The 25,400-nt window shown below is 39.7% G+C and overlaps 1 protein-coding gene across 1 annotated transcript; it reads right to left on the bottom strand.

Moving 5' to 3' along the window:
- Positions 1-3,780: 3,780 nt before the first annotated feature.
- On the bottom strand, positions 3,781-11,338 carry LOC140241896 (gem-associated protein 2-like). The gene is made up of 6 exons (XM_072321648.1): positions 11,180-11,338; positions 8,297-8,384; positions 7,279-7,425; positions 6,259-6,438; positions 5,017-5,196; positions 3,781-4,335 (listed from the first exon to the last, which is right to left on the bottom strand). Exons 1-6 carry the CDS (start codon positions 11,302-11,304, stop codon positions 4,240-4,242), a joined length of 816 nt encoding a protein of 271 aa, XP_072177749.1. The 5' UTR covers positions 11,305-11,338; the 3' UTR covers positions 3,781-4,239.
- Between the last annotated feature and the right edge of the window lie 14,062 nt (positions 11,339-25,400).

Raw genomic sequence — 25,400 nt, 5'->3', positions numbered from 1 at the left:
GAGAACAAACCCCTCACAAATTTGACCCATCCTCCCCTAAAAATCAGAGTAGAGCTAACCAAACTGCCTTAAATTCAGAGAAAATTGACATCACTCAGATGGATGTGGTTTTGAGCACACTTTTATCCCTGCATCAATCTTGACTGGACGTCTTATCTTTCTCTGCTTACAGGTAAGAAATCTAACTTCTACCCCCGTTCAATTATTCTAATTCATAACTTGTGATGGGCGTATTTGGTGAATTCTATGATATCTAGTGTTTTGTATTTGAATTGTATTTTTCCTCTTTTAGGAAAAGAGGAATTCATATTATAAACAGTGTTTTCAGTGACGCTGTCGAATATTCATTGTTATCATTTGATACTGGATATGACTGTGTGATTATAAGATGTTATTGATTATGAATACTAGCAGTTGTGTTACTACTGTATTTTTGTAGTGATCTAGCAATTTACTTTAGAAAACAGAGTTGAAATTGCGACTAAGCTGCGTTAGTTCTGGATTAAGTGCTACTTGTGTGAGTGTGAACAAGCCATAGGCTGTGCTATCCAGTGTATAAGACAGTAGAACAGTCGGTGTAAACGCTCTCGAGTGCCTCAAGAAATGAGGAATCAAGTTGAAGCCAAGCAAGACACTTTGAATGATGGCCTTGGGGCAGTACTATACCAAGAGCAAGATGGAAAGAAGAAGGTAATTGGTTATGGCTTGCGAACCCTAAGCCCAGCTGAAAAGAACTACCACTTCCATTCTGGAAAACTAGAGTTCTTGGCCCTGAAGTGGGACATTACAGAGAAATTCAGGGAGTACCTGTATTACGCCCCCCACATCACAGTTTACATGGACAACAATCCACTGACATACATTCTCTCCACGTTTTCTCGCTTGACTTCAAGAAGTACAAGGACGAGTTCACTGTGGAGATCGCCTCCCCAACGATCAAGGCAACTGCCCAAGCAATCCGAATACAAACGTGTGCGATAGATGCTAGGCTCTGTATGACAAGTGAACTACCCCCCGAAGAATCAACAGATCTCCCCAGTTCCCTCCAGCAATTCACCAAGCAGGAGATTCGACGGGCCCAGGAGAAGGACCCAGACATATCCCCTGTCCTACAAGCCAAGAGGCAGGGTTTGCAGGTTGGTCGGCAAGAGCGGCGAGCATGGTCAAAATCTGCTTCTGGCCTCCCCCATGAGTGGAAGAGACTCTACCTGGATGAAGATGGTATTCTCCATTGGAAGGCAGGAACTCGCGATCAACTTGTTCTACCCAAGGAGTATCGACAAACTGTCCTCTACCAGCTCCATAATGAAGTGGGTCACGTAGGAGCAGACCGTGTGACAAGCCTAGTGCGTGACAGGTTCTATTGGCCGCACATGCAGAGAGAAATCGAACGTTACACATCCAAGGCTTGCCCTTGCTTGAAACAACGCAAACCTAATGTTCCTTCCAAGGCACCACTCAACCCTATCATCACCACAGAGCCATTTGAACTCATTTCCCTCGATTTCCTCCACCTGGAGAGGAGTAAAGGGGGATACAAGTACATATTGGTGATCATGGACCACTATACCAGGTTCACCCAGGCATATCCAACAACAAGCAAATCAGCAAAAACAGCAGCAGATCGGCTTTTCAACGACTACATCCCGAGGTTCGGTTTTCCGAGACGGATCCACCATGATCAGGGTAGAGAATTTGAAAACTGACTCTTCAACCAACTCCATCAACACAGCAAAATTGAAAAATCCAAGAACCACACCATACCACCCAGAAGGCAATGGACAGGTGGAGTGGTTCAACCGCACACTCCTGTCAATGCTACGTACCCTGACCACCCAAGAGAAGGCCAACTGGAAGGAGCATGTCAACAAAGTAGTTCATGCATACAATTGTACCTGTCAAACAGCTACTGGTTGCAATTGCAATTCTCGAAACCAAGATTTTCATAATGAGAAATTTCTGAAATGTTGGAGGATCAATCAAATGGCAAGATCAGCACTGCAAAATTGGACTTCCATTCCAACGGCAGGCAGACTTACTTAATGTCAGGCCTCTTGTGGAACAGGGGCTTGCACATCTGAAGAGAAAGTTTTGAAGACAACCTGAATCTTATGAGAAATACAGGGAGTGCATGGATACAACCGTACAGAAGGAGTATGCTGAAAGGATATAAGAGCAGGACTTGAAAGGGATGAAGGGAAGAGTCTGGTCAACAAGAGGGAAGTCCTGGAGCAGAATATAACTGAGGAGAAAGCGAAGGTCATCATAGATTTCACATTTGAGGAAGGAGGAATGCCAACAGTGAGAGCACTTGGCATGTTATGGCATAAGGAAGATGACGCCTTTGTATTCAAAATCCAGACGAAGGAACAACTGCCTGCCAAAGGAGGAATTTTATCAAGTTTGTTCTCTGTTCAACCCCCTTGGATGCGTGTCTGCTGCCACATTACAAGCAGAGCAACTTCTACAGACATTGTGTTGGCTGGGACTAGATTGGGATGAACCTATCCCACCAGAGCTGCTGAAGAAATGGGAAGACTGGCACAGGAAGCTTCCACATCTGTCAGAATTTTAGGATACATAGATGTCTACTGTTGAAGCCTTTCAGGGCAGCAAAGTCAATCACCCTCCATCAATCTGCTGATGCAAGCAAGAAAGGGTATGGTACCATATCAAACACCAGAATGGTAAATGACAAGGGCAAAGTGATAAGTGAAAATCAGCTTCCTGATGAGCAAGGCAAGAGCAGCTCCTTTGATACAGATTTCATCTCTCAAATGGAACTTACAGCCACAGCAGTAACAGTGCAAATGAAGGGTGAAAGAGGAGCTTGATGTATGTGTACTGTCACTGGTACATATCTTTGGACAGATAGCATTACAGTGCTGTATTGTATCATAAGCAAGAGAGCATGATTCAAAACCTTTGTTGCAAATCATGAGTGAGTCAATGGCAGCACGTAAAATCTGTACTCGATCTAGCTGATCTGCGCTTCATAGGATATAAAGTCTGTCAATTTCTTGACACAAAACTGTGGAAGGAAGGTCTACAATTTCTTCACACAGACAAAAATGAGTGGCCTGAACACACCAGAGGACTTGGACATGGAGAGCAAGGATGACCCAGAGCTAAAAAAGGAATATCTTGGCATGTGATGTGAGATCTGATGATATGCGAGGGAGACAAGAGACACCTCTGCCAAATGGCAAAGACACAAGATGATACATTTGACACTGTTGGAAGGTTGCTGTCCCATGACTCAGACTGGATGAGGTAGAAGGCTGCAACTAGTGGTGTGGATGCAAACTTTGAAAGAAAAGCTAAAAGTGACATTTAATCACATTTGTGGCATTTAGGTTACATGGTCTCTGAGCAATCTTACAGACTGTAGTGTATCTATTTGTATGTGGCTCATCAAGTTTTCTTCCTCATTCAAAGCACAATCTAAACTCAAGACAAGTTTTTAGATAGCAGTTTTAAATTTGCCCTACAGGAAGAATTTCATGAATTCGAAAGTTCTAAATTTCCTTTTCATACACTAAGGTTTGGGACTTTTTTGCTTTTGTCAACCTTGTCAACAAGTTCAACCTTTGTCAACAAAAACTTTCAAGGTCAGTAGGTAAATATAGTTGGAAATAGTAGGGGTGTCCTGATTATGTGTACATAAATTGATCATACGACCACGACAAGACTAGTGCATCCTTAGTATGACCTTAACAATACCTTGTTGTCCATCAATATTAGAATTCATCTCAGCCAGCATTTGATAACACCTCTTCTGAGAAATAATATGGAGGACAAGGGCAATTGACTGCACTAAACATCAATCTTTGAGTTTCTGCGATATCAAGCAGATGTTTCATAAAGGCAAGTGAGGATTGGGCATACAATACTCTCTAAACTTAAGATGACCAATGAATACACACTTGTAAGTCTTTTGGATAATTTGCTTTTTTTCATTTTCATTTTTTTTTGTTTAATCTTTACACAGCTTCTTTCCCATTTCTTACATGAAAACCAAGCCCCAACAACTTCATAGTGATGTCAGTGTTGGCTGTCACAACAATTCATGGAACTTGCGATGGGTCCATAATGGTGCCTCCTCATTCAAACCAGTATCCATTTTGGGTCGCTTCCTGTTGCTGCTGGTGTTTTGTCAATGGTTGCGAAAAGTGCATGATGAGGGTCCATAGGTAGTTTTGTGGTCTCCATCCAGCGTGTACACTTGGTGTGTATCCATCAGCCATTGTCGGCCAGATCGGTCTGGTCAAAGTACCTGGCGATGATGCTGATCAGGAGATTGAGTGGCGGCAGGTTGTCATCTTTGGTGGACTCCTGAGACAGAAGTTGGGGTAAACATGACATGGGGATGAAAGTGAAAAATGAACTGGAATTTAAAAAGATCTAGTCTCTCCCTAGTGCCTCTGATAAACAACATGTGTCATGTATGCTGTTCATTCCATATGTGTCTGTCCCATACTTTTTAACATCCTTTACTGGAAAAGGATTGGGTAAACTTCTGTTTAGAATAGCAAAAATAGACGTAGAGAAAGTCCCTATTTGATTAGCAGGAGATACTGCCCCAATAGTGTACACTTTATCGACTATTAAAGACAATTTTGCAGAAACATCTGCATTCTGATCTGCAAGATAAGACAGGCAGAGGAGGTATAGGTTATAAGAAGGCTCACAGGCACAAATTGATGAAGTACCTGGTAATGAATATAACTGTATGGTCCTGCGGCCACTGCAGCTTTTCACGACAAACGTGTGAATAAAGAAACATGTACCTATGGAAGACTCTACCTTACAATGTTACAAAGAACCAGCTTTTTTAGGATATGCCCTGAGACACATTTTCTTTTCTTTTTTCAGTGAAAATGTATTGTACTCTTGCATTTTCATAGCACTTTTATACTTCAAGTTCCACAAGAATATCCACGTATATCAAAGAAAAAAAGGATGCACACAGCACCATGCCTTTGCAAAAATAAAAATAAGCATTTCTGCACCTACCAAGACAGCACGCAGTGTCGCACAGTGCCTTGACAGTGTCCGAATGGTTGCTGTAGAGTCAGCTAGCAAGGGCTTCTCAAGGCAGGACAACAGGGCAAACAGCCAGCAGCCCTGGGCGATGGAAAATCCCACCGTCTCTAACCACTCCACGTGGTACTCCAGTAGTTTCTGCACCATAGCCTGGCGAATGCAGTACCCACAGAGTGAAGAAAGTCACGAAGAAAAAGATTGTGTACATGCATACATGTAGTTTAGAAACTATCTCTGGGCCCTGTTGCATAAAGATATGCAATCGAACATAAGTCAGAAAATCAAACATAAATCAGGTATCAGCCAATCACAATGGAGTATTTAGAGACTTATGTTTGATTTTTTAACTTATGTTTAATCTCAACTTTTAATTAACAATGCATGCAAATGCAGGAGAAACTAATTCCATAACTCCATATTCATTCAAACAGTCTTTAAAAAGTACTCCCTTTGACATACTTCTCCTGCATATAGAACTGAGAGCTTGAATGTTTGAATTAAGTGATAATAACTATACTGTATGTGCTTAAAAAAATACAATTAGATACAAACACAAAGAAGACCTATACAACTCTGAAGGCAAGGATTGAACTCCTCTAAGCATTTGAAATTTTACATTTAAGACTGGGCTGCCCTCTCATTAATTCCTTTTTTTTTTAAAATCACTAATCAATTACTATCGGTAGCACAGTAAAATCTACTTAAAACCTCCATTACACTGATATTCAACCATCATATGTGTACATACATGTATGTGTAACCTAAACATGATATCCATGGAAAATTCAAAAAAAAAAATTGAGAGTTGGCCTGAGTAGAAAAGCACAAGTTTGAGAAACTACTGTGACAAAGTCATCATGATGTCACACAATGTCGTGAATGTCACAAAAATCATGCTTTATCAATTAAGGTCAATTTAAATCACCACATCAAAGACTAAACATATCTTAGATGACCCTCTTAACCATATTTTTTTTTCCTTTCACAATTTTCCATATCAAATAGAAATTTTCATTCATTGCAAATATTGCATACTGTAATAGAGCACACAAAAAGAGATACAGCTGTATTAGCACAAGTAATTTCCATTTTATTTCAAGACATCTTTTAATTGACACAAACATAAATGGCTTTGATAGTCCCCTACCTCCCCCCCCCCCCCAAAAAAAAAAAAAAAAAAAATCTATAATGATGGAACACAAATGTGTCTACCTGATCCAAAGAGCTAATGATAGTGACGAGTGGTGGCACTGGTGTACTCAGAGTGACGAGGTCACAGATGTTCTCTTTTTCATCGTTGACGGGCGGCCTCCCTTGCTTCTTTCGCAGCCTGTCGAGAAACGCCCGCCCGAGGCAGAATTGGCACCAAGAGTCCTCGTCTTTGTACCTGGGCTGAGTGGAAATGGAAATGAAAATGGAACGAAATGTCACCTGGCACTATCCTGCATAGATTCCCAAGCATAGGAATAGAAACATTAATTAGCTGGAGGTGTAAGCTGCACTGTTTGTCTGGTGGAAGCCTGAAATGAATAACACTGTACCATTATATTTTGACGGGGACAAAAAAGAAAAGCTCAAAGTAAAACTATAGCAACCTACAACAATTTTACAAGTCAAATGGACAAGAAAAGTTATATCTCGTGTGGACATGTATATATATGCTCGGCTTAACAATACGCCGAATGAAGGTAATGTTTGTTTGTACCGGTATATTTGTTTGCTTTTCCACACTTCCTTTCTGATAACTGTAATCCATCACACAGCAACTGACTTCAAGAATGATTTAATACAACAACCTGTCAACTGCCTGAAAATGAAAATAAATATGATATCAACTGCTATAAATGAAAAGTAGAAAAGAAAGTGCATTTATCCTAAGAGTGTGTTGTAAAATTATCAAGAAAAACAGGAAACCCCTATTGAAACATGCCGCTGGAAATGGTAAAATAATTGAGATTCTTCCCTCTACACTCAGGATGGTTGGGAGGTCTACATTACTCGTAGAAAAAGATGAAAAAAAAAAAAAAAGATTACAATGATCGAGAAAAAAAAATGCTTAATTCAGATTCTTTCCACCAAACTCAGAATGGATGCAGGGTCTACATTACTAGTAGATCTTCATTAAAAGCAACAACAACAACAAACAAACACAATGATTTAAAAAAAAAAAATCCTTTTCTTTTTTCTTTTGTTTTGGGCAAATGGAATACTAAATCAACAACAGGATCTCACCAAGACAACTTTCTCTCTCTTCTCTGCTGCAATCCTGGCCTCTACTCGCACAAGTCTCTGTCTCAGCTCTGAGAAAGCTGCTGCCTGCTGACGTTGCCAATGAAAGGTGGGTGCATAGCCCCGCGGGGCAGGAGTAAATCCAGTGGACTGGAATATATACGGAAAAAGAAAAGAATTAAAGCATGAGATAAGAACAAAAGAGAATGAAAACATATAATACATGTGCTCCTACTCTTGCTTCCCTGAGTCTTATGAAAATCATCAAAAGAAAATGACCCAGAAAACAAATCCTTTTGTATTAGTGGACTGAACGAAAAAGAAGACTGTGCAATTTTTATGTATTGCAAAAATAATATAACGTAAACAGACATCTTGTTATCAAACTAAAATAAAAAGCAATAACATGTACACTCTTATCAAAGCTGAAAATGTGGTACATCAGCTTACATGAACACATAAACTTTTGTAGAGGACCATTGACAAGAAAGACTATCCAGAGAGGTGAAGATGTGTTGTGACAGATATTTTCGATTGATGCCCTATGTATTTTTTACAGACCAGCATATACTGTATAATATCATACCCATAGTGTTAGAGTAGTGTGAGAATTGTTGTATCACACCAACTTACAAAAAATGACACTAGTCTGATAAATCATAAACTGTACTGTAGACCACTTTTTCCAGTTGAATGGTGAATACTGACAGTCCAGGTTTCCTGGATGAGGAATAGATTTTTTTTTCTATAAAGCATGTCAGTCACATCTTGCTGGATAATGTTAGCGTATGTCCAGCAGATAGAACCTTTGCAAAAGTAATATGTTTTCTGAATGTCTGCCATTTTTTGCCCAGTTTTATTGAAGAATGTTGCATTTTTAAGATATGTCATGCAAAATGAATGATATGTAAATGGAACATGCTGAAAACCTTAGACCTGAAACCTGCTGAAAACCCATGAAGTATGTACATGTACATGTATCTTTTTTAAAAGTGCTTGCACATGGGAAGATGCTACTCACATTTGATACTATAACCGTCTGCTTGTTTCTGAAGGTATCTTGGTTCAAGTGAGCCACCACAACATCTGGCGTTTTCCTTGCTTCAGACCTGTTGGATTTACAAAATAATATTACAGTTCGTAGTTACTAAACAGTATTAAAAGTCATATCAGAAGCTGTCAAATGTTTTTCATCCAGTTCTTCTTCTTTTTAACCTTATATGTCTATACCCATATCTTACTCAAAGTCCAGTGGAAATTAAATGGGAAAAAGCTCTTCAGAAGCTCAGAGTGAGTCCGTAAAAAGACATATCATATTACAATCCCCTTCGTTCAGTCTACCAGTTTAGTCACAAGGGCATCTGAGATGCAATGACATGTACATGAAGATTTGATGTCACTGCTTGTACAACTTATACCTGATTTCATTTTATTTAATTTATTGTCTCTGCATGGTACAATAAATCAACAACTCACTTTCAAAAACATACACATTGATTCATCATTAGTTATGTCTGACTTTGCACATGAGAGATAGAGAAATCATCATGAGAGAAAGTAGAGATATAATAAAAGAGGGAAAAAATCAAAGTACCACACAGGAGGATCCCCACTAAGCTGAGCACAATATTAGGGGCCTCATTAAATGCACAAAGAAATAAAAGAATTTAACAAACGATGTGTACATGTACTTAACAACAGCAAATAACAAACTCACACAACAAAACATATGGTCATGTACACAGGTGATGCTAAGAAAAAACAGAAGGGATTGCTATAATGGAAGGTAATGAGAAAGAACAGGAGAGAAGAGAGAGAGAGAAAAAAAAAACCTCTTTTGTTCACTGTACAACTGATATGATATGTTGTACAAATACATTATTGTATGTGCATTCGTTTCCCCCTGTGCCAGATAACGGGTGGGTGAAGCAAACAGACCAGTTGAGTTATTTTATACATGAAATTAACGAAAATAGAGAAAACATTATATTAACCCTCCAAGATGTGCAAGATAAATATGTAAACATATCCAAAGTAACATGTTTGTAAATCCACCTTTAACCTGTTAGTGTTACTGAGACGCAAAGTGACAATTTCAAGAATGTTCACCAGCTAAATCATCTATATACATGACCGTGCACCTCAAAACGAACATAAAGTCGCACACACTGATTTTGCGCGAGGACTGAAAATAAGTGAAATGGGTCAACCTAGCCGAACTTGACTTTTTCATATTTTCTGAAAGAGCGGGTCTTCTTTTACGTTATGCTAAAATTTGGTATCATAAAACGGGCAGAAAAGTGTGTTTTTAGCAGTTTATCTCGAATATTTTTGGTAGAATAGTGTGATTAGATGTGTCTTTAGAATCCCTTTTTCGTTTCTGAAAAACCTTGTCCACACTCTTCACTTTGAACTCTAATAACTTTTGAAAGGATAGTGCTACTGCTTTGAAAGTTGGCATTAATTATGGACAGACTGTGTTAATGAGGCATATTTAATTTCAGTTTAATCTGATAATCCCTTCATTGTTGTTACTCTGGTGGTTTACTTCCTGTTTTTTTTTGTTTTTTTTTTTGTCCCATTCATCGCACAGCCAGCACTGTTTGGTAAAGATTAAGCGCTTGAATAGACACTGTACTTCAGAGCCTCTTTTCTCAGTTCACACCTTTCCTGAGTTTGTGCATTCTTTCCAATATTTAGATAGGTTAGGAGAGTCCATTTGATTTGAGTTACACATCATTTTTAAGCTTAAAGTCTGCTCTTTCAGAATATGGTCTTAACTAAAAATTCATGTCTGGCGACTTTTTGTTCGTTTTGAGGTGCAGGGTCACATACATTGTAGCCAGAGATGAACTTTGTCACAAACACATAAACTTAGCATGAGAATAAATTGTAGATTTTACTGCCACATAAAGAAAATGTTGTATTTCCAGCGAGCGGTAGCAGTTATTAGCTTTGGATATTTCATCACATACATTTGTTAATGGCTTGTTAACGAGCACCCCAACATTGTACAGGCATGCTAACCTGGAAACATTGAACTGCACATTACTTGATTATGAAATTGAATACGAGACCATTCTGACGCAAATAATTCTCACACAACACTAGATTATAGATATACATTTGTATAATGTACTCTTGAATGAATCCCGCAAGGATTGGAATAATCATCCCCCAGCATCCCCACTGATTCCCACTGCACTGATTGATGATCAGTTACTACAACTTACAAGGACAAGTTGTAGCCATCCCCTTTAAAGTTTGTATTTTATGGACATGGTAGGGGTGGCTACAAAATTGTAGCTATGGATACAATGTACTAGGTAAAGGAGTTAAACGTTAGGTGTCTACATGTAAAATTTTTGAATAGAGTCTAGAAGGGCTTCTAATCTAGATTATCTAAATTTACTGCACTCGAACGGATGCATATACAGATCTTTGTAGATGCAGGCACTCAAGTTTGTTTCATATTCACATTGTCATTGACATTGTCATTTATAAAAACTTTTATTAAAATTTACAAATTGTAGATACATTGTACTACAGTTAGTACAAAAAAAATAGGTCCTAGACCATCTAGACTAGGCAATAGCCTGAATAGGGCCTAATAAAAAGCATGACCAACAAGACCTTAGTCCGTTAGACAGACGAGGGGAAGCCTACATGAGAATGAAGATTACCAAGGTGGTTCTAGACCAAGATTCTAACGTTAGACTCCAGTCTCGTATTATTATTATTGGCGAGCTGAGTGATCTGCTTTCATCTTATCAGTATCACGGGCATGGTTCTAAAGCAAAACTGGTATACACAATCTACAGTTCGTGGGACTGCATCATCGTTCTACTCGACGCGACGCCGGTACTCAAGACGCGGCTAGACGGACAAAAACATTCCCGTTTACCTGACACGTAAAAGATATTCCTCGGCAGTTGTTGGGGCTCTATCATGATTTTCTTCGTCTTCCATATTTTCGAACTGATCTCCCTTTTCATTCAGGGGTAGTGCAATCGGCATTAAGTCGTCCATCACGAATCACGATACTTCGGAAGTTTGTGCTCGCGCTCCCCGACCATAGATGGCGCTGGTCAAAACAAGGACACAATAAATTTATTATTGCAAAGCCCGGAGAGTAACTCTTTACAAGCTCTTTGTAGTACTAAAATCAGTGGCGTAACCCCCCCCCCCCCCCCCCCCCAATCCGCTGGCAAAAAAAAAAAAAAAAAAAAAAAAATATATATATATATATATATATATATATATATACCAAAATGGTAATTCAAGGGTTAGTAAACTGATTTTGAAATCGACATGAAAGGATGATCAAGAAAAAAGATATTTTTCTAAGATTTCTTTTAACCATATAACTAAAGAGGTATTATAGTGAAACATTGTTCAAAAAGCCCGGAGACGACAAAAGATTGTGATTCAGCGTGATTCCTGGTTGGCATTTTGAATATAAGCAGGATGTGCGCAGTGTACTCAGAACATCGGAATGGCAAAAAGAGTCGCTGCAATGTTACGCAATGTGATGTTTGATAGGTTGTGCGCATTTGCTATCAAAGCTTGATCATTGATTTTGCAGTGTTGCTTTACATACTAGTCTATATTAAAATGCCTTGCATTGCCAATAATAAGACTTGACCTTGGCTATTTCCTAACTTTTCCATCTATATGAAACACACACACCCACAAACGCAAACAAATTAGGGGATGCTCCTATAAAGTGCAGATTTTGGACATCCTTCTCCCGCTTGGTCACTTCGACGCCCCCTCGCTGGTCATACTCCCCCAATCATGAACACAAACCAACACCCTTGACTACCAGCGGCGGATCCAGGGGGCGCACCGGGCGCCCCCTCCCTCCAAATCGAAAAAAAAAAAAAAAAAATACATGTAGCTACAAATGACAGTTTTTGGACTGTAAAATGTCAACATTTTCAAGCTCGCTCGCTTCGCTCGCTCGCATTTAACCGTTTATTATGCCATTCTCCTAATGTTACTGCCAATAATTGCCAGCAGTTGCGCCCGGTGCGCCCCCCCCCCCCCCCTGAGTTTCCAAAGCGAAATATATAGCTATACAAACGGCAGTTTTGGGACTGTAAAATATCACAATTTTCAAGCTCGCTCGCTTCGCTCGCTCGCATTTAATCGTTATGCCATTCTCCTGATGTTACTGCCAGCAGTTGCGCCCGGTGCGCCCCTTCTCCCTAATTTCCAAAGCGAAAAAATGTAGCTATACAAACGGCAGTTTGGGGACTGCAAAATGTCAAAATCTTCAAGCTCGCTCGCTTCGCTCGCTCGCATTTAATCGTTATGCAATTCTCCTGATGTTGCTGTCAGTAATTTGCCAGCAGTTGCTCCCTGTGCATCCCCTCCCCTTAATTTCCAAAGCGAAAAAATATAGCTACAAACGGCATTTTTGGGACTGTAAAATGTCAAAAATTTCAAGCTCGCTCGCTTCGCTCGCTCGCATTCAACCGTTATATGCCATTCTCCTGATGTTACTGCCAGTAATTGCTAACAGTTGCGCCCGGTGCGCCCCCCCCCCCCCGAATTTCCAAAGCGAAAAAAATATAGCTACAAACGGCAGTTTCGGGACTGTAAAATGTCAACATTTTCAAGCTCGCTCGCTTCGCTCGCTCTCATTTAATCGTTATGCCATTCTCCTGATGTTACTGCCAGCAATTGCCAGCAGTTGCGCCCGGTGCGCCCCTTCTCTTTAATTTCCAAAGCGAAAAATAAAGCTACAAACGGCAGTTTTGGGACTGTAAAATATCAAAATCTTCAAGCTCGCTCGCTTCGCTCGCTCGCATTTAATCGTTATGCGATTCTCCTGATGTTGCTGTCAGTAATTGCCAGCAGTTGCGCCCGGTGCACCCCCTCCCCTTAATTTCCAAAGCGAAATTATATAGCTACAAACGGCATTTTTGGGACTGTAAAATGTCAAAAATTTTAATTGCCAGCAGTTGCGCTCGGTGCGCCCCCTCCCAATAATTTCCAAAGCGAAAATACATAGCTACAAACGGCAGTTTTGGGACTGCAAAATGACAAAATTTTCAAGTTCGCTCGCTTCGCTCGCTCGCATTTAATCGTTATGCCATTCATGTTACTACCAGCAACTGCCAGCAGTTGCGCCCAGTGCAACGCCCTGAATTTTAAAAGCGTATAGCTACAAACGGCAGTTTGGGGACTGTAAAATGTCAAAATTTTCAAGCTCGCTCGTTCCGCTCGCTCGCATTTATTTATACCGTTATGCAATTTTGATGTTGCTGCCATGAGGTGCCCCCCCCCCCCCAATGTCTTGACCAACGGTACGCCACTGACTAAAATTGTAAGGCCTCGAGGTCATTATACTCGATCACTACATGTTATACGCCCTAAATATATACTACGTCTAATACTAGTAAGCTCTTCTGTTAATTATTGTGTTGAAAAGTAGAATTATGATGGTAATGCTAGAAGATATCAAATGCAAAAACAGACAAACGCCTTTATAACTTTTTGTTGTTGCTGTTGTTGTTGTTGTTGTTGTTACAACTTGTAAGTGATGTTTTCATTAAACCAAGAAAAAAAAATCCGGTGTCGGAGGTAATACTGCACTCGTTGCATGTAACAATATGTTTTGAAGGTAGTACAATTGTATTAGAATACTGTTGAGGATAGGCCTATACATTTTAATAACTTTTTCTTTTCTTTTCAGTAGCCTAATCTCATACATCTTGAACTGATACATGTAGATATAATATCATTTGTTCTTACATGTATTTAGATTCTTCAGTTGAAATTCATCAAACTCATACCATCAGAAACCACTGGAAATGTTTTAACGGTCTCTAATGGAATAAACTTTTTCGAACAGTTACAGGCTACTAGACTTTTATCAGATTGGAGTCTGATGAATTTGTCGTGTGTTGATCGACGTATATACAGTACCACCAGGTCAGTGTAAGAAATGTCGGGAGTAATCCGATTAAAGGTCCCATTCCACTGACCATTTAATGGACTCATCTGATCACTGAAATACCAAAATTTTGGCGTTCCCATGAGTTCCGATTCAGGGGTGTTGTTTTCCAGCAAATCCAACAAAGATCTGATTTGATCAGGGTAATCGGATCGAAGGCTGGTAGCTGCCCGATATCTGTCATCTGTTCTACTGATTGTGATTGTATTGTGATCTGACACGTACTGACCCAACACTTCCGACGATCTCAGGACCAGTCCGACTTATCGGTGCAGAATATCGTTTACCCTTCGACGAGTCTGGGCGACTCTCCAACACTTCGGATAGACCGCAGATTGGAAACAGATCAATGAGCGCCCGATTAGCGTTAATCATCGGACACTCCACTAGACTGCCGTTGGACAGACTGACTCGACACTCATCCGACACTAATTCGATTTGTGATCGGGAAAGGCGTCTGATGACGCACTTAGCTCTGAGCTCAAGGCCCCATTCCACTGACCATCGGAGGCTCGTCTGATCCCCGCTATGCTTAAATTTTGGCATTCCGATGAACTCCGAGCTGTCAAACGGAATTTGGGGGCCCTGTTTTCTAGCAAAGCCAACAAAGATCTCTCGTTGATCGGGGTAATTGGATCGAAGGCCGGTAGCCGCCCGACATCCGTTATTTGTTTATCTATTTGTGTTTGGGGTTGATCTGACACTGACTCAACACTTCCGACAATCGCACTGACACCAGTCTGACTAATCGGTCAGTAACCGGATGGTAATCAGATTCAGACCAGATACATGTGTACTTGGCTGATTTGCACCAAAATCGGAAATCTTGTATGGAAACAGACTCTCCAAAAACTGAAATGCCGACTCCATGTATCTCTGAAGTCTACTGAAGGAAGCTAAAACAATTCAAAATATATAGTATCGTATGCAGATCTTTTTTGTTAGGCCCCCCTACTTTTTACTTCCGTTTCGTAAACTCAACTGTACTTCCCACTAATACGTAAAGGAGCCTTGGGTCTTAAAAGCAGTTTGTTAATAGGGGTAATGGGGACCAGGGTATTAATTCCTCCGTCCAAGGGGATCAGACGAGCCTCTGGTAGTCAGCGGGATGGGGCCTTTAGAGAAAATTCAATGCTATCATTGCATGGTAGAATAATAGCAATCCCATGAACCGAGACGGTTGGATTACAACGCATTATTGCAGCTTTGATAGACAACAGCACCCAACGTATCTATCATCATGTAAAGTAATTTTTGGTGGAATCGTTCATTTTCATGCCATTATACAGCGCCCAGTGAATGGTACATTTTCGAGACATATTGTATACTACGTTGCACGGACGAAATCAAGGCGATATTGTCAAACCCACCTCGGTAAACAGCTCACCAACATTATTAGCGCTTCCTTTTCGGACTCGAGTACATTTTGCAGAACGTCAACTGGAGCAAATAGGAGCAATAGCGGATGTACGTGGGGGTAAGTTTGTTCTGTGCAGCTGAGTGAGAGTTTTTGTGGACCCCAGACTCTATACCAAAGCCTAGTTGATCGAAACTCCCCATGCAGAGTACATCATCATTCTGCCAGTATTCTGGGTGCCGCTCTGCAATGGGCATGAACTGTATTGTCTGCATGAGTTTGCCCATGTTCGTAATTTTCATCAATTTCTGTAACAACATGTTTAATCAAAAGTAGCTCAGAAAGCTCCAGATTGACAAAGTGACTATGTGACAGGAAATGGACATTGATATCATTTGTCGGTCTGCTCTCGTACAATGCGTTTGGCAGAAAGCGGTGTGAAGAGCCTTCGGTTGGGTATAGCCAGGCTTGACCGATCATACAATGCACGATTCATTAATGTATAAAAAGGAGTAAACACGAAAATGTTGTAACACTGTAATGGCGTTCTGCTTGACTAGAAATACTGAGTGAATGCATTTTTACGATGTCTCCTGTATATCTGTATATAGGTTCCATGCACGTTTCCGTTGTGTCGTCATCGTAGAGTGCCGAACAGGCATGTGGGATATTCCATAAACGAATACGCGACTTTTGACACAAATGCCTTTATGTATTATTTTGACAATAGAATAAGAATATCTTTTGCTGTTGTTGTTGTTGTTGAACAGAGGTTTAAGAAAACATTCATATTCAGTAAGTCCCAAAGTGAGTGAGAACGAACATTCTAAACTTCAAAAAAATGGAAGCAAGTCAGCATACAAGATAGCAGTAGTATGGGGAAAAACACGGTCCCTCGCCTAAGCTGGACACGGTGATCTCCGCTTAAACGAGGAGCATTCAATTTTGACATCTCAGTATTTATTGTACTCTAGTTTTATGTTTGTTTCTATATATAGAAGTAGTCATTTTGATATAAAGAATCAACTACACTATTCGCAGAATCACTCAACAGCTATTTAATAATAATAATAATAATACATACATACATACAAATGTTGTATGAGTGTGTGCACCGGCACCTATGGAGGTTGCCCCTCTAAGTAGCTCCCAGTGATACTCTATTTTTCGCCATTTTGCTTTCACAAAGAGTCATCAAAAGATGTGTAACGTTGCAACTTTGTCTCAGGATACTGCTAGGAAAGTTTCTTCCAGTTTGATTGTGTGAATCTCAAGAATTCTGAGTTTCAAGTTTTGGAGTTTTGCGATAGCTGAGTCTGTCTAGCTGCCATGTTGACTATACATGCAAGCCTGTTTCACAGCCACACTTGGATGACCTTCCAGGGATGAATAGAAGCCCTGCTATTCATGCTACATAGAACCCAGATTCTTGGACTTGGATCACAATGGCCTCTAAGAGGATTGAGTCTATTGTCCTCTTCTGCCTTCTTTTGTGTACACTGGCCTGTGAATGCAATGGAAATCCCTGGGCAATACCTGTGTTAGCTAACTTGTACACCACCTACAAGGGCTATGTTGGGCAAGCAGAGTATTCATATACTACCAAGTACTCCGGACCACCAGTACCATATTATTCGAACTCTTCAGCGAATTTTCGCCCATCTCTTGTGACCTGTGGTGACGTAAACCCGGGACCTTCACGTGCATCTCACATACATCAGCATGACCAGCAGGCTGTGCCGCAGTGGCAAGATAAAAGTAATGTATGAAGAGTTTGTTTGCAAAAACCGATAAGTCCATATTTGCCAAATGGAGATATTTGCGATTAAAGGTCAAGAAAAATAAAGAGAATAATAAGAAAATTTTGCTTCTTTTGACCATAACTTAAAGAATATACCTTTATATGTAGTGACCAATATATCATTTAAAAGGTATTATTTTGTACTTTAAAACAGATATCGTACTTCAAAATCTTCAAAAATGGACTTATCGGTTTTTGCAAACAAACCCTTCGTATATTATCATGGGCCCAGACTCTCCCTCGCGGGTCAAGCTGCAGTTTGTCTTCATACTCAGAAGCTCGACCGTGAGGTATGGAATCGAATCCACCAACTGGGCATTGCTCGCCGACGGAAAACCCACCGTGGCTCAAAGGGTAGAAGAAGGAGCAGACCAGATGAGAGAATCAGTGGTATACCGAAAACTGGGGTATGCCGTGCAGAAGTTAACAAATCCTACCACATCGCCACTCGTGTCTCCTACCGCCCTGAATCAAGTATGCTACCGGTTCAACGGAGTGTAAGCCACCACAATCTCGTTCAAATCATCAGAGAGGTCAAGCCATTCCATGTGAGTTATAATTTCCCACGCTTTTTTATGAGCAATATGAGATCCCTTGTTAACAAGTTTGATGAACTAGAGCTGTTACTCCGAGATAAAGACATTGATGTGTGCGCCGTGACTGAATCTTGGCTGACCTTGGATACTGTTGACTACTTCTCAGTCCATGGATATTTACATTTCTCAAAATGTCGGACTAGTCGAAGAGGAGGAGGGGTGTCCTTGTTCATAACACACGAGCTTAATCCTTCCCCTGTTACGGACATCGCTGTGCCCACCGACCTTGAAATTGCCTGGGTGCATATTCGCCCCCGGCGCCTCCCTCGCAAAATCTCCAGCGTATACATCGCAGCTCTATACTCACCCCCAAATAGTGGTACTGAAGATCAGATGATCGATCATGTCGTTCAGTCAATCGATGACCTGCGATTGAGACATCCATTTAGTGGGCTGGTTGTGCTGGGTGACTTTAATCGGCTAGATACAGATGTCATTTGTGCCAATTGCTCTCTTCGACAGGTAGTGGACAAACCCACAAGATCTGGCTCAATCCTGGATAAGATCTTAACAAACCTCGGGGACTTCTACAAACAAGTTGCCATTCTTTCCCCCCTCGGCAAAAGTGACCACAACGTGGTAACCTGGTTTCCCAAGGAAGTATTTCCCCGAGAGCCCAATGTGTTGACTAGGCGTGTCTTGAGACCTATCCGTGACTCTGACGCAAGATGTTTTGGTAGGTGGATCTCAAATCAGTCCTGGTCTAGTGTTCATGATGCCCCAGATACCCAGACTAAATGTGATGAGTTCTACTCCATCCTTCACCAAGCCCTGAACACATTCTTCCCTCAGAAGGAGGTACGAGCCCACAACAGAGACAAACCATGGATCACCCCTGAAGTGAAATTGCTGATAAGTAAACGACAACATCTCTTTGTGAACGGCCCCATAAGTGCTTGGAAATCCTGTCGCAATAAAATCTGCAGGAGCATTCACCGAGCGAAGAAAGAATTCTATCATGATCGTGTTGCCAAATTGAAGAATGATGATCCTGCGTTATGGTACAAAAACATTAAGCTCATGACGTCACGTAGCCAGTTAAACGAGATAATCCATGTTCCGGATGTTGATCAGTCGAAAGCAGACGTTGTCGCTGAAACCATCAATTCCCATTTCATAAACGTCTCAAGTGGTATCGCACCCCTTGACATGTCCAAACTCCCACCGTTGACGTCTGATACCCCACCACTTCCAAGACTTGAACAATGGGAAGTGATGCGAGAGTTGCAAAAAGTGAGTCCAGGGAAGTCTTGTGGACCTGATGGAATCCCGGCGAGAGTGATAAAGATGTATTCACTTGAATTAAGCTCCCCGTTATGTCACATTCTGAACAGTTCCTATACTGAACGTGTTGTGCCACATCAGTGGAAGCAAGCAATAGTAGTTCCTGTCCCAAAAGAGAAACCAGCCAGAATCGATAAGCTTAGACCAATAGCACTTACAGATCATTTTGCAAAACTTGCTGAGTTGTTTATCACTAAGTGGTTGGTGTCTGCCATTGATCCCTCCCATGACAGTAAACAATTTGGTAGTAGAGCTGGTATGTCATGTACGCACTGCTTAGTGGATATTGTCAACTTTTTATCCAAAAACGCTGACAAGCTAGGTACTACGTCCGTGGTAGTTACAACAGATTTCTCCAAAGCTTTCGATAGAGTAGACCACTCAATAATCATGTCAAAGTTGGTTGAATTACAAGTCCATCCTTCTCTCATATCTTGGATTGCCAACTTCCTCACTGACCGATCCCAGCGTGTTCACTACCGTGGTTGCCTGTCCTCAAGTAGATCTCTCTATGCGGGAGTACCACAAGGAACACGTATGGGCCCAGTGTTATTCCTGATTCTCATTAACGACGCCTTGATGCCATCCAGTATTGAACATTGGAAATATGTAGACGACATGACGATAGCGGAAGCAACACAACGAGGATCGGTCGGTGAAATGCAAGGTACCCTTCAGAAATTAGACAGATGGTGCACTACAAATAACATGCAACTGAATGCTTCTAAATGTCATGTTATGAGGGTTGATTTTGGTAAAACCCAGTTGCCTTTTACACAATGTAGTCTAAATGGCCAGACTTTGGCTGAAGTGGATGTGGTAAAAATCCTAGGTGTACTTGTGCAGTCTAACCTCAAGTGGGACAGCTACGTGAGTGCCATGCTGTCAAAGGTTAGTAAGAGATTGTTCATGTTAAGATCATTGAAATCTTTTAAACTTCCAATGAAAGATTTGTTAAAAGTGTACACAGGTTACATCAGACCCCTGGTTGAATACGCTGTCCCGGTGTGGCATCCGGGTCTAACACAACAGCTGTCACTCCAAATTGAAAGGGTGCAAAAACGAGCCCTACGAACGATCTTAGGCGAATCCTATGGCACTTATCTCAATGCTCTCGAAATAACACAACTTCAGTCTCTTGAGGCTCGCAGGCATGATGTATGCTGCAAATTTGCCAAGTCACTGCTTAAGTCACAACAATTCAGGCACTGGTTACCAGCACCTCGACAGACCAGGTACTCTTCATCTTTAAGAAGGTCAACACAATATCCCACTGTGAGGGGTAGAACAGAAAAGTACAAGAGAAGCCCAATTCCATATCTTATTGGGTTATTGAATACTTCACAATAAATAGGGAAATAGTTGTATGAGTTTTTTTTTTTTTTAATAGGCAATTGTGAAGTAACTGAAATTAAAGTTGGTGTACATTGTGGTATTGAAATATGAATGTGAAAGGTATGATTATTGTGTTGGTCACGAAAAGCGTTGTAATGATAAACATTTTTTTTTTAAATTGATTTCAAACCTGTTATGTATACCAATGAACTTGAGAGAATATTTTGGGCCGTGAAGTCAAAGGTCAAAGGTTAAACGTCAAGTGAATATATATATATATATATATATATATATATATATACTTTTTTATATATCTGGGAATGGTGCAAGGAATTTTCATTGAACTAAGTGAATATGTATGTATTGATGGGCAAAAATTTTTTTTTTTGGAAATATCAGGATTAAAGGTCAAACATAAAGTGAAAATGTTATATATTTCCCCCATACCCGGAAATGGTTTAAGGTACAATGTACATTCACGTAACTTAATGAATATTCATGTTTATGTTATGTTATATATATTTGAAATTTTAGGGTTAAAGATGAAGGCCAAATGTATATTTCTTCTTCTTTGTTTTTCCCATGCTTGTGCAATGCTGGAGGGTATATTTTGAAACTTAGTGTGTATTCGTATTATTTAATGTTTTTTTTTTTTTTCGGGGGGGGGGGCTTGAGGTCAAAGGTCAAACGCCAAGTGAAAATAATTTTGTTTATATATATTTGGGAAATGGTTCAAGGAACTTTCATGGAATTAAATGAATATGTATGTATTGGTGGGCAGAAATTGTTTTGAAAATATTACGGTTAAAGGTCAAAAATAAAGTGAATATGTGATTTTTTTTTTGTCTCATACCCGGAAATGGTTTAAGGTATAATGTAATTTCATGGAATTTAATGAATAGTCATGTACTGATTGGCAGTGATTATCTTGGAAACTTTAGGGTCAATGGTCCATGTCAATTCAAATTTTCATTATTTCTTGTGTATGCAGTGTCTGAGAGTTTCTTTCTTGTTCGAATTGTTCTTGTTTTGTGTGAGCCTGCGTGTCATCTTGATTTTGTAATCTTACATTTGTATTTTTATGTAATACATGTACTGTGTATGTATATTCTCGCTTTTGTAAAATCATTTGTAATTCAGCCTCAGGCTGCGATCAATGATTTGTTGAATAAAGATACCATTAATAATAATAATACATACAATTTCTATAGCGCCGTTCTCCACTTTGATTAAATGCTCAAGGCGCTTTACAATACATCAGAGCAAACAGACTGAAGCTACAAGTACATCATCGTAATAGAAGAAGATGAAGAAGCAGAAGAAAAAAAAAGACATGAAAGTCTGTCTTCAAAAGGCACTGGTCTTCAAAATGCACTGCTAAACAAATAGGATTTTAAATTACTCCTGAAAGATGTTATAGAGCTTGAGTCTTTCAGCTCACGAGGAAGTGAATTCCACAGTGTTGGTCCAGCGTGAGCGAAAGCTCGTTCCCCCCAAGATTTCCTAGAAAACGGAATATGTAAAAGACCTGAAGTTGAGGATCGAAGAGTTCGTGAAGGTTGGTATTGACGAAACAAACAAACATTGTAATGAGGAGCTGTTCCCTCACTAACGTGATAAACCAAAAGAAGTATCTTAAACCGAATACGCTCCTGTACAGGCAACCAATGAAGACTCTTCAGGATAGGTGTGATACGACTGCGTTTACTTGACAAAGAAACAATACGTGCAGCGGCATTTTGTAGCTTTTGTAGTTGGGCAATTTGTGAGTTTGGTAGATTGAAAAACAAACCATTACCGAAATCAAGGCGTGAAGAAATAAGTGCATGAACAAGTTTTTCCGTGGCAGAGCGAGTCAAATAGTTGCGAATAAAACCAATATTGCGCAGTTGATAATGGACTGATTTAGAAATGTTGGTGATTTGATCAGACATAGCCATGTGAGAGTCAAACATAACACCCAGATTGCGACATGACTTTGACAGAGGGATATCATTACCTACAATCGAAATAGAATTAATATCCAACTTATTCAAGTGAGATTTAGAACCAAAAAGGATAAATTCACACTTGCTGTGGTTTAGAAGCAATGAGTTAGACCTCATCCAAGCATCAATATCAATGATGCAATTTTCTAGACAGCGCAGTGCGTGAGATGCTTGGATTTGATGCGGTGGAAAAGATACAAAAACTTGTATGTCATCGAATGAAAGTCATCGAATGAAAACCAGTCATTTTGTTTTAGAAGAAAGAAAGATCAGATCTATGCGCTGATCGCTGTCAATAGATTACAGTTGTTTGTTGCCGTATAATGTTTAACCGTCACTTTTACTAGCCTTGCCGCCTCGACCATCACTAGTCTTTTGCACGCAGTTTCCACTACAACTGAGTTACATAAATATTTCCAGTATGCATTCATGATTCAATTTAATTCGTTTATATCATCTTCTGATAAAGCAATACAATTACTGTTGAATCACTAAATTTTGCAACGCAATAGACAGATAGAGAGAATTAACTCTCGACACATAAATAATTAAAGAACTGAATTTACCAAAGCCAAAGAGGCCTTGTAAAACAAGTTCAATTCTATCAGATATGTAAAATTGCCCTACACTGAGTGATAGATTTGAGAACAAAATATAATAATTGTATAAGCATGGACAGTGTAAAACTAAGAAAAAAAATCATACCGTAAATTGACTACGTGTGAAATGAAATAAAATGTGTTTTCAAAAGCTTCTTAAAAGGCTGTTGCGTAATCAAATATTCCCGGGAATAGTATACCAAATTAATGGATTTTTAAAGCAAGACATGATTTATAAGATGACATGATTATTTTTGAGTTAATAGAATCCAAGCACAGCAACATTATGAATATACGGATAAAATATTCAGGGTATCTGATTTACGGAGAGTAGGACCTAAATTAGCAAAATTATGGTGATATGAGGTATTTAATATCAGTTCGGTCATAGAAATATAAATATGATTTTCCTTTTTACACAACGAAAAGACATACAGTACAAATTTTTATGTAAGTGTACATGCAATGTACGTACAGTGCTGTACATAACCACATTCGCACATCCATAATCCACTGTCATTATCATATTAATAATATTACAGAACAAATATAGGCCTACACCTAAAGCCACAGTGGCAACTTAGAAAGTGTTTTTTTTTTTTCAATTTGTGAAGCAGAAATACCAGCGGTTATACATACATACCCTTTTCTAAAATAGTTTTGATATATAGCTAGGAGAACTGAAATAGGTATAATTTTGAAATAAATGCGTACCATCCCAATGAAACACACTAGATTACACAAAAGTCGCCATCTTGTTTTCGATGTTCAATTTCTATTCAGCTAGTCCGATATCAACCACTGCGATAACACCAAGTCAGCAACGGCATTCACGAAATCGTCATCCTCGAGTAATCCCTTGATAAGCGTATTATTACCGGGCGACATGTTGAAAAGTCTTTTTTTTTTTTTTAGCAGTCTAGACACGTCTATTTGTTAAGAGATTAGCGACCCAAACTCATCTCAGGGCTAAGAAACTGTGTGAAAAGAATTAAACAGTAGCGAATTACTGCAGTTAAAGGGTAAATCTGGCTATTATCTTGTTATTAAGTGCAAGCTTATTCCATGCATGCAGGCAAAGCTAAACTGAGATTTCCACAGTCGGGAAATACACAGAAAGAAGTGTTCGGGACAATGCAATCCTCGAGCTACCAGAAAGATGCACAAAAATGTCAATATCATGAAACAAGCTACCTAAACGAAAATGTGATGTGCATGACTCCCAAATTGATCATTGTCGTTTTAATTATACGTGTAGTTAAGAGCTCTCAAGATGAAAGTAAAGACAGATGAGATATATAAGTTAAGATCTTCTTAATTCCTTCCAGCGTCGTGTACTTCAAACCACCTTCCGGTATTCTTATATCATACTTTATACTGCTTCTAAGATCTTCACGGTTCACTTTCGTTAAATGCTCTTAATTCTTAGTTCTTCACACCAGGGCCCCGTTTCACTATATGTTAGGATGTCAACTCCTGCTGGAATAGCAACTTCCCATAGTAACAGCCAATCAGGAAACTGCATTCTTGTCGTTGCCATGACAATTAATTCCTAGATTTTAGTTCCCAATACTCTCAAGTAGTTAGGAATGCACTCCAGAGCTTGTCTTGTCGCAGCGTATGGAAAGTAAAAAAAGAAAATTGCTGCAAAGTTCCTAAAGCTCACAATCCTTATATAGGCATATGTGGCCTGATGACGTTTACTGTACAGAATCAATGGTGAACACAGAATCCAAGTACAAAATCGGAGTACATGTATATGAAAATAACTGACTACATCGTCAGACTGAAATGAAATCTAAAATAGGAGTACTCCAAGACCAGTATAATGTCAGAATGCTCTTGAAAACAACAACTAGCTAGCACTCTCAAAATAGATTGATTAGGTACAAAACAACTCAGCCGAAATAAAAGAAGAAAATGATCACCCATAATTATGAGCTTTTTGTCTGTTTCCAGGTCCACTTACACGGGCAGAATTCACACGTTATTGCCTACTGCATGAATATCGTCTATTGTGATAGCATTGGTGGTCGCATGTGCATTGAGCAAACACCAAATTTGGAAAGTTTGTTACATACTATCCGCGAAGGAATCGTACAAACGTGACCTCATAAAAAAAAAACCCACCCAAAATAACTACTGTATTGTCTGTCTTATTGTTCACTTGCAGTAACACTTCTGTGGGTAATACGGCAAAG

The sequence above is a fragment of the Diadema setosum genome, chromosome 2 (genome assembly GCF_964275005.1).
Source record: "Diadema setosum chromosome 2, eeDiaSeto1, whole genome shotgun sequence".
NCBI lineage: Eukaryota > Metazoa > Echinodermata > Echinoidea > Diadematoida > Diadematidae > Diadema > Diadema setosum.
The sequence above is the reverse complement of the archived record's forward strand: the minus strand, read 5'-3'. Positions and strand labels throughout refer to the sequence as shown.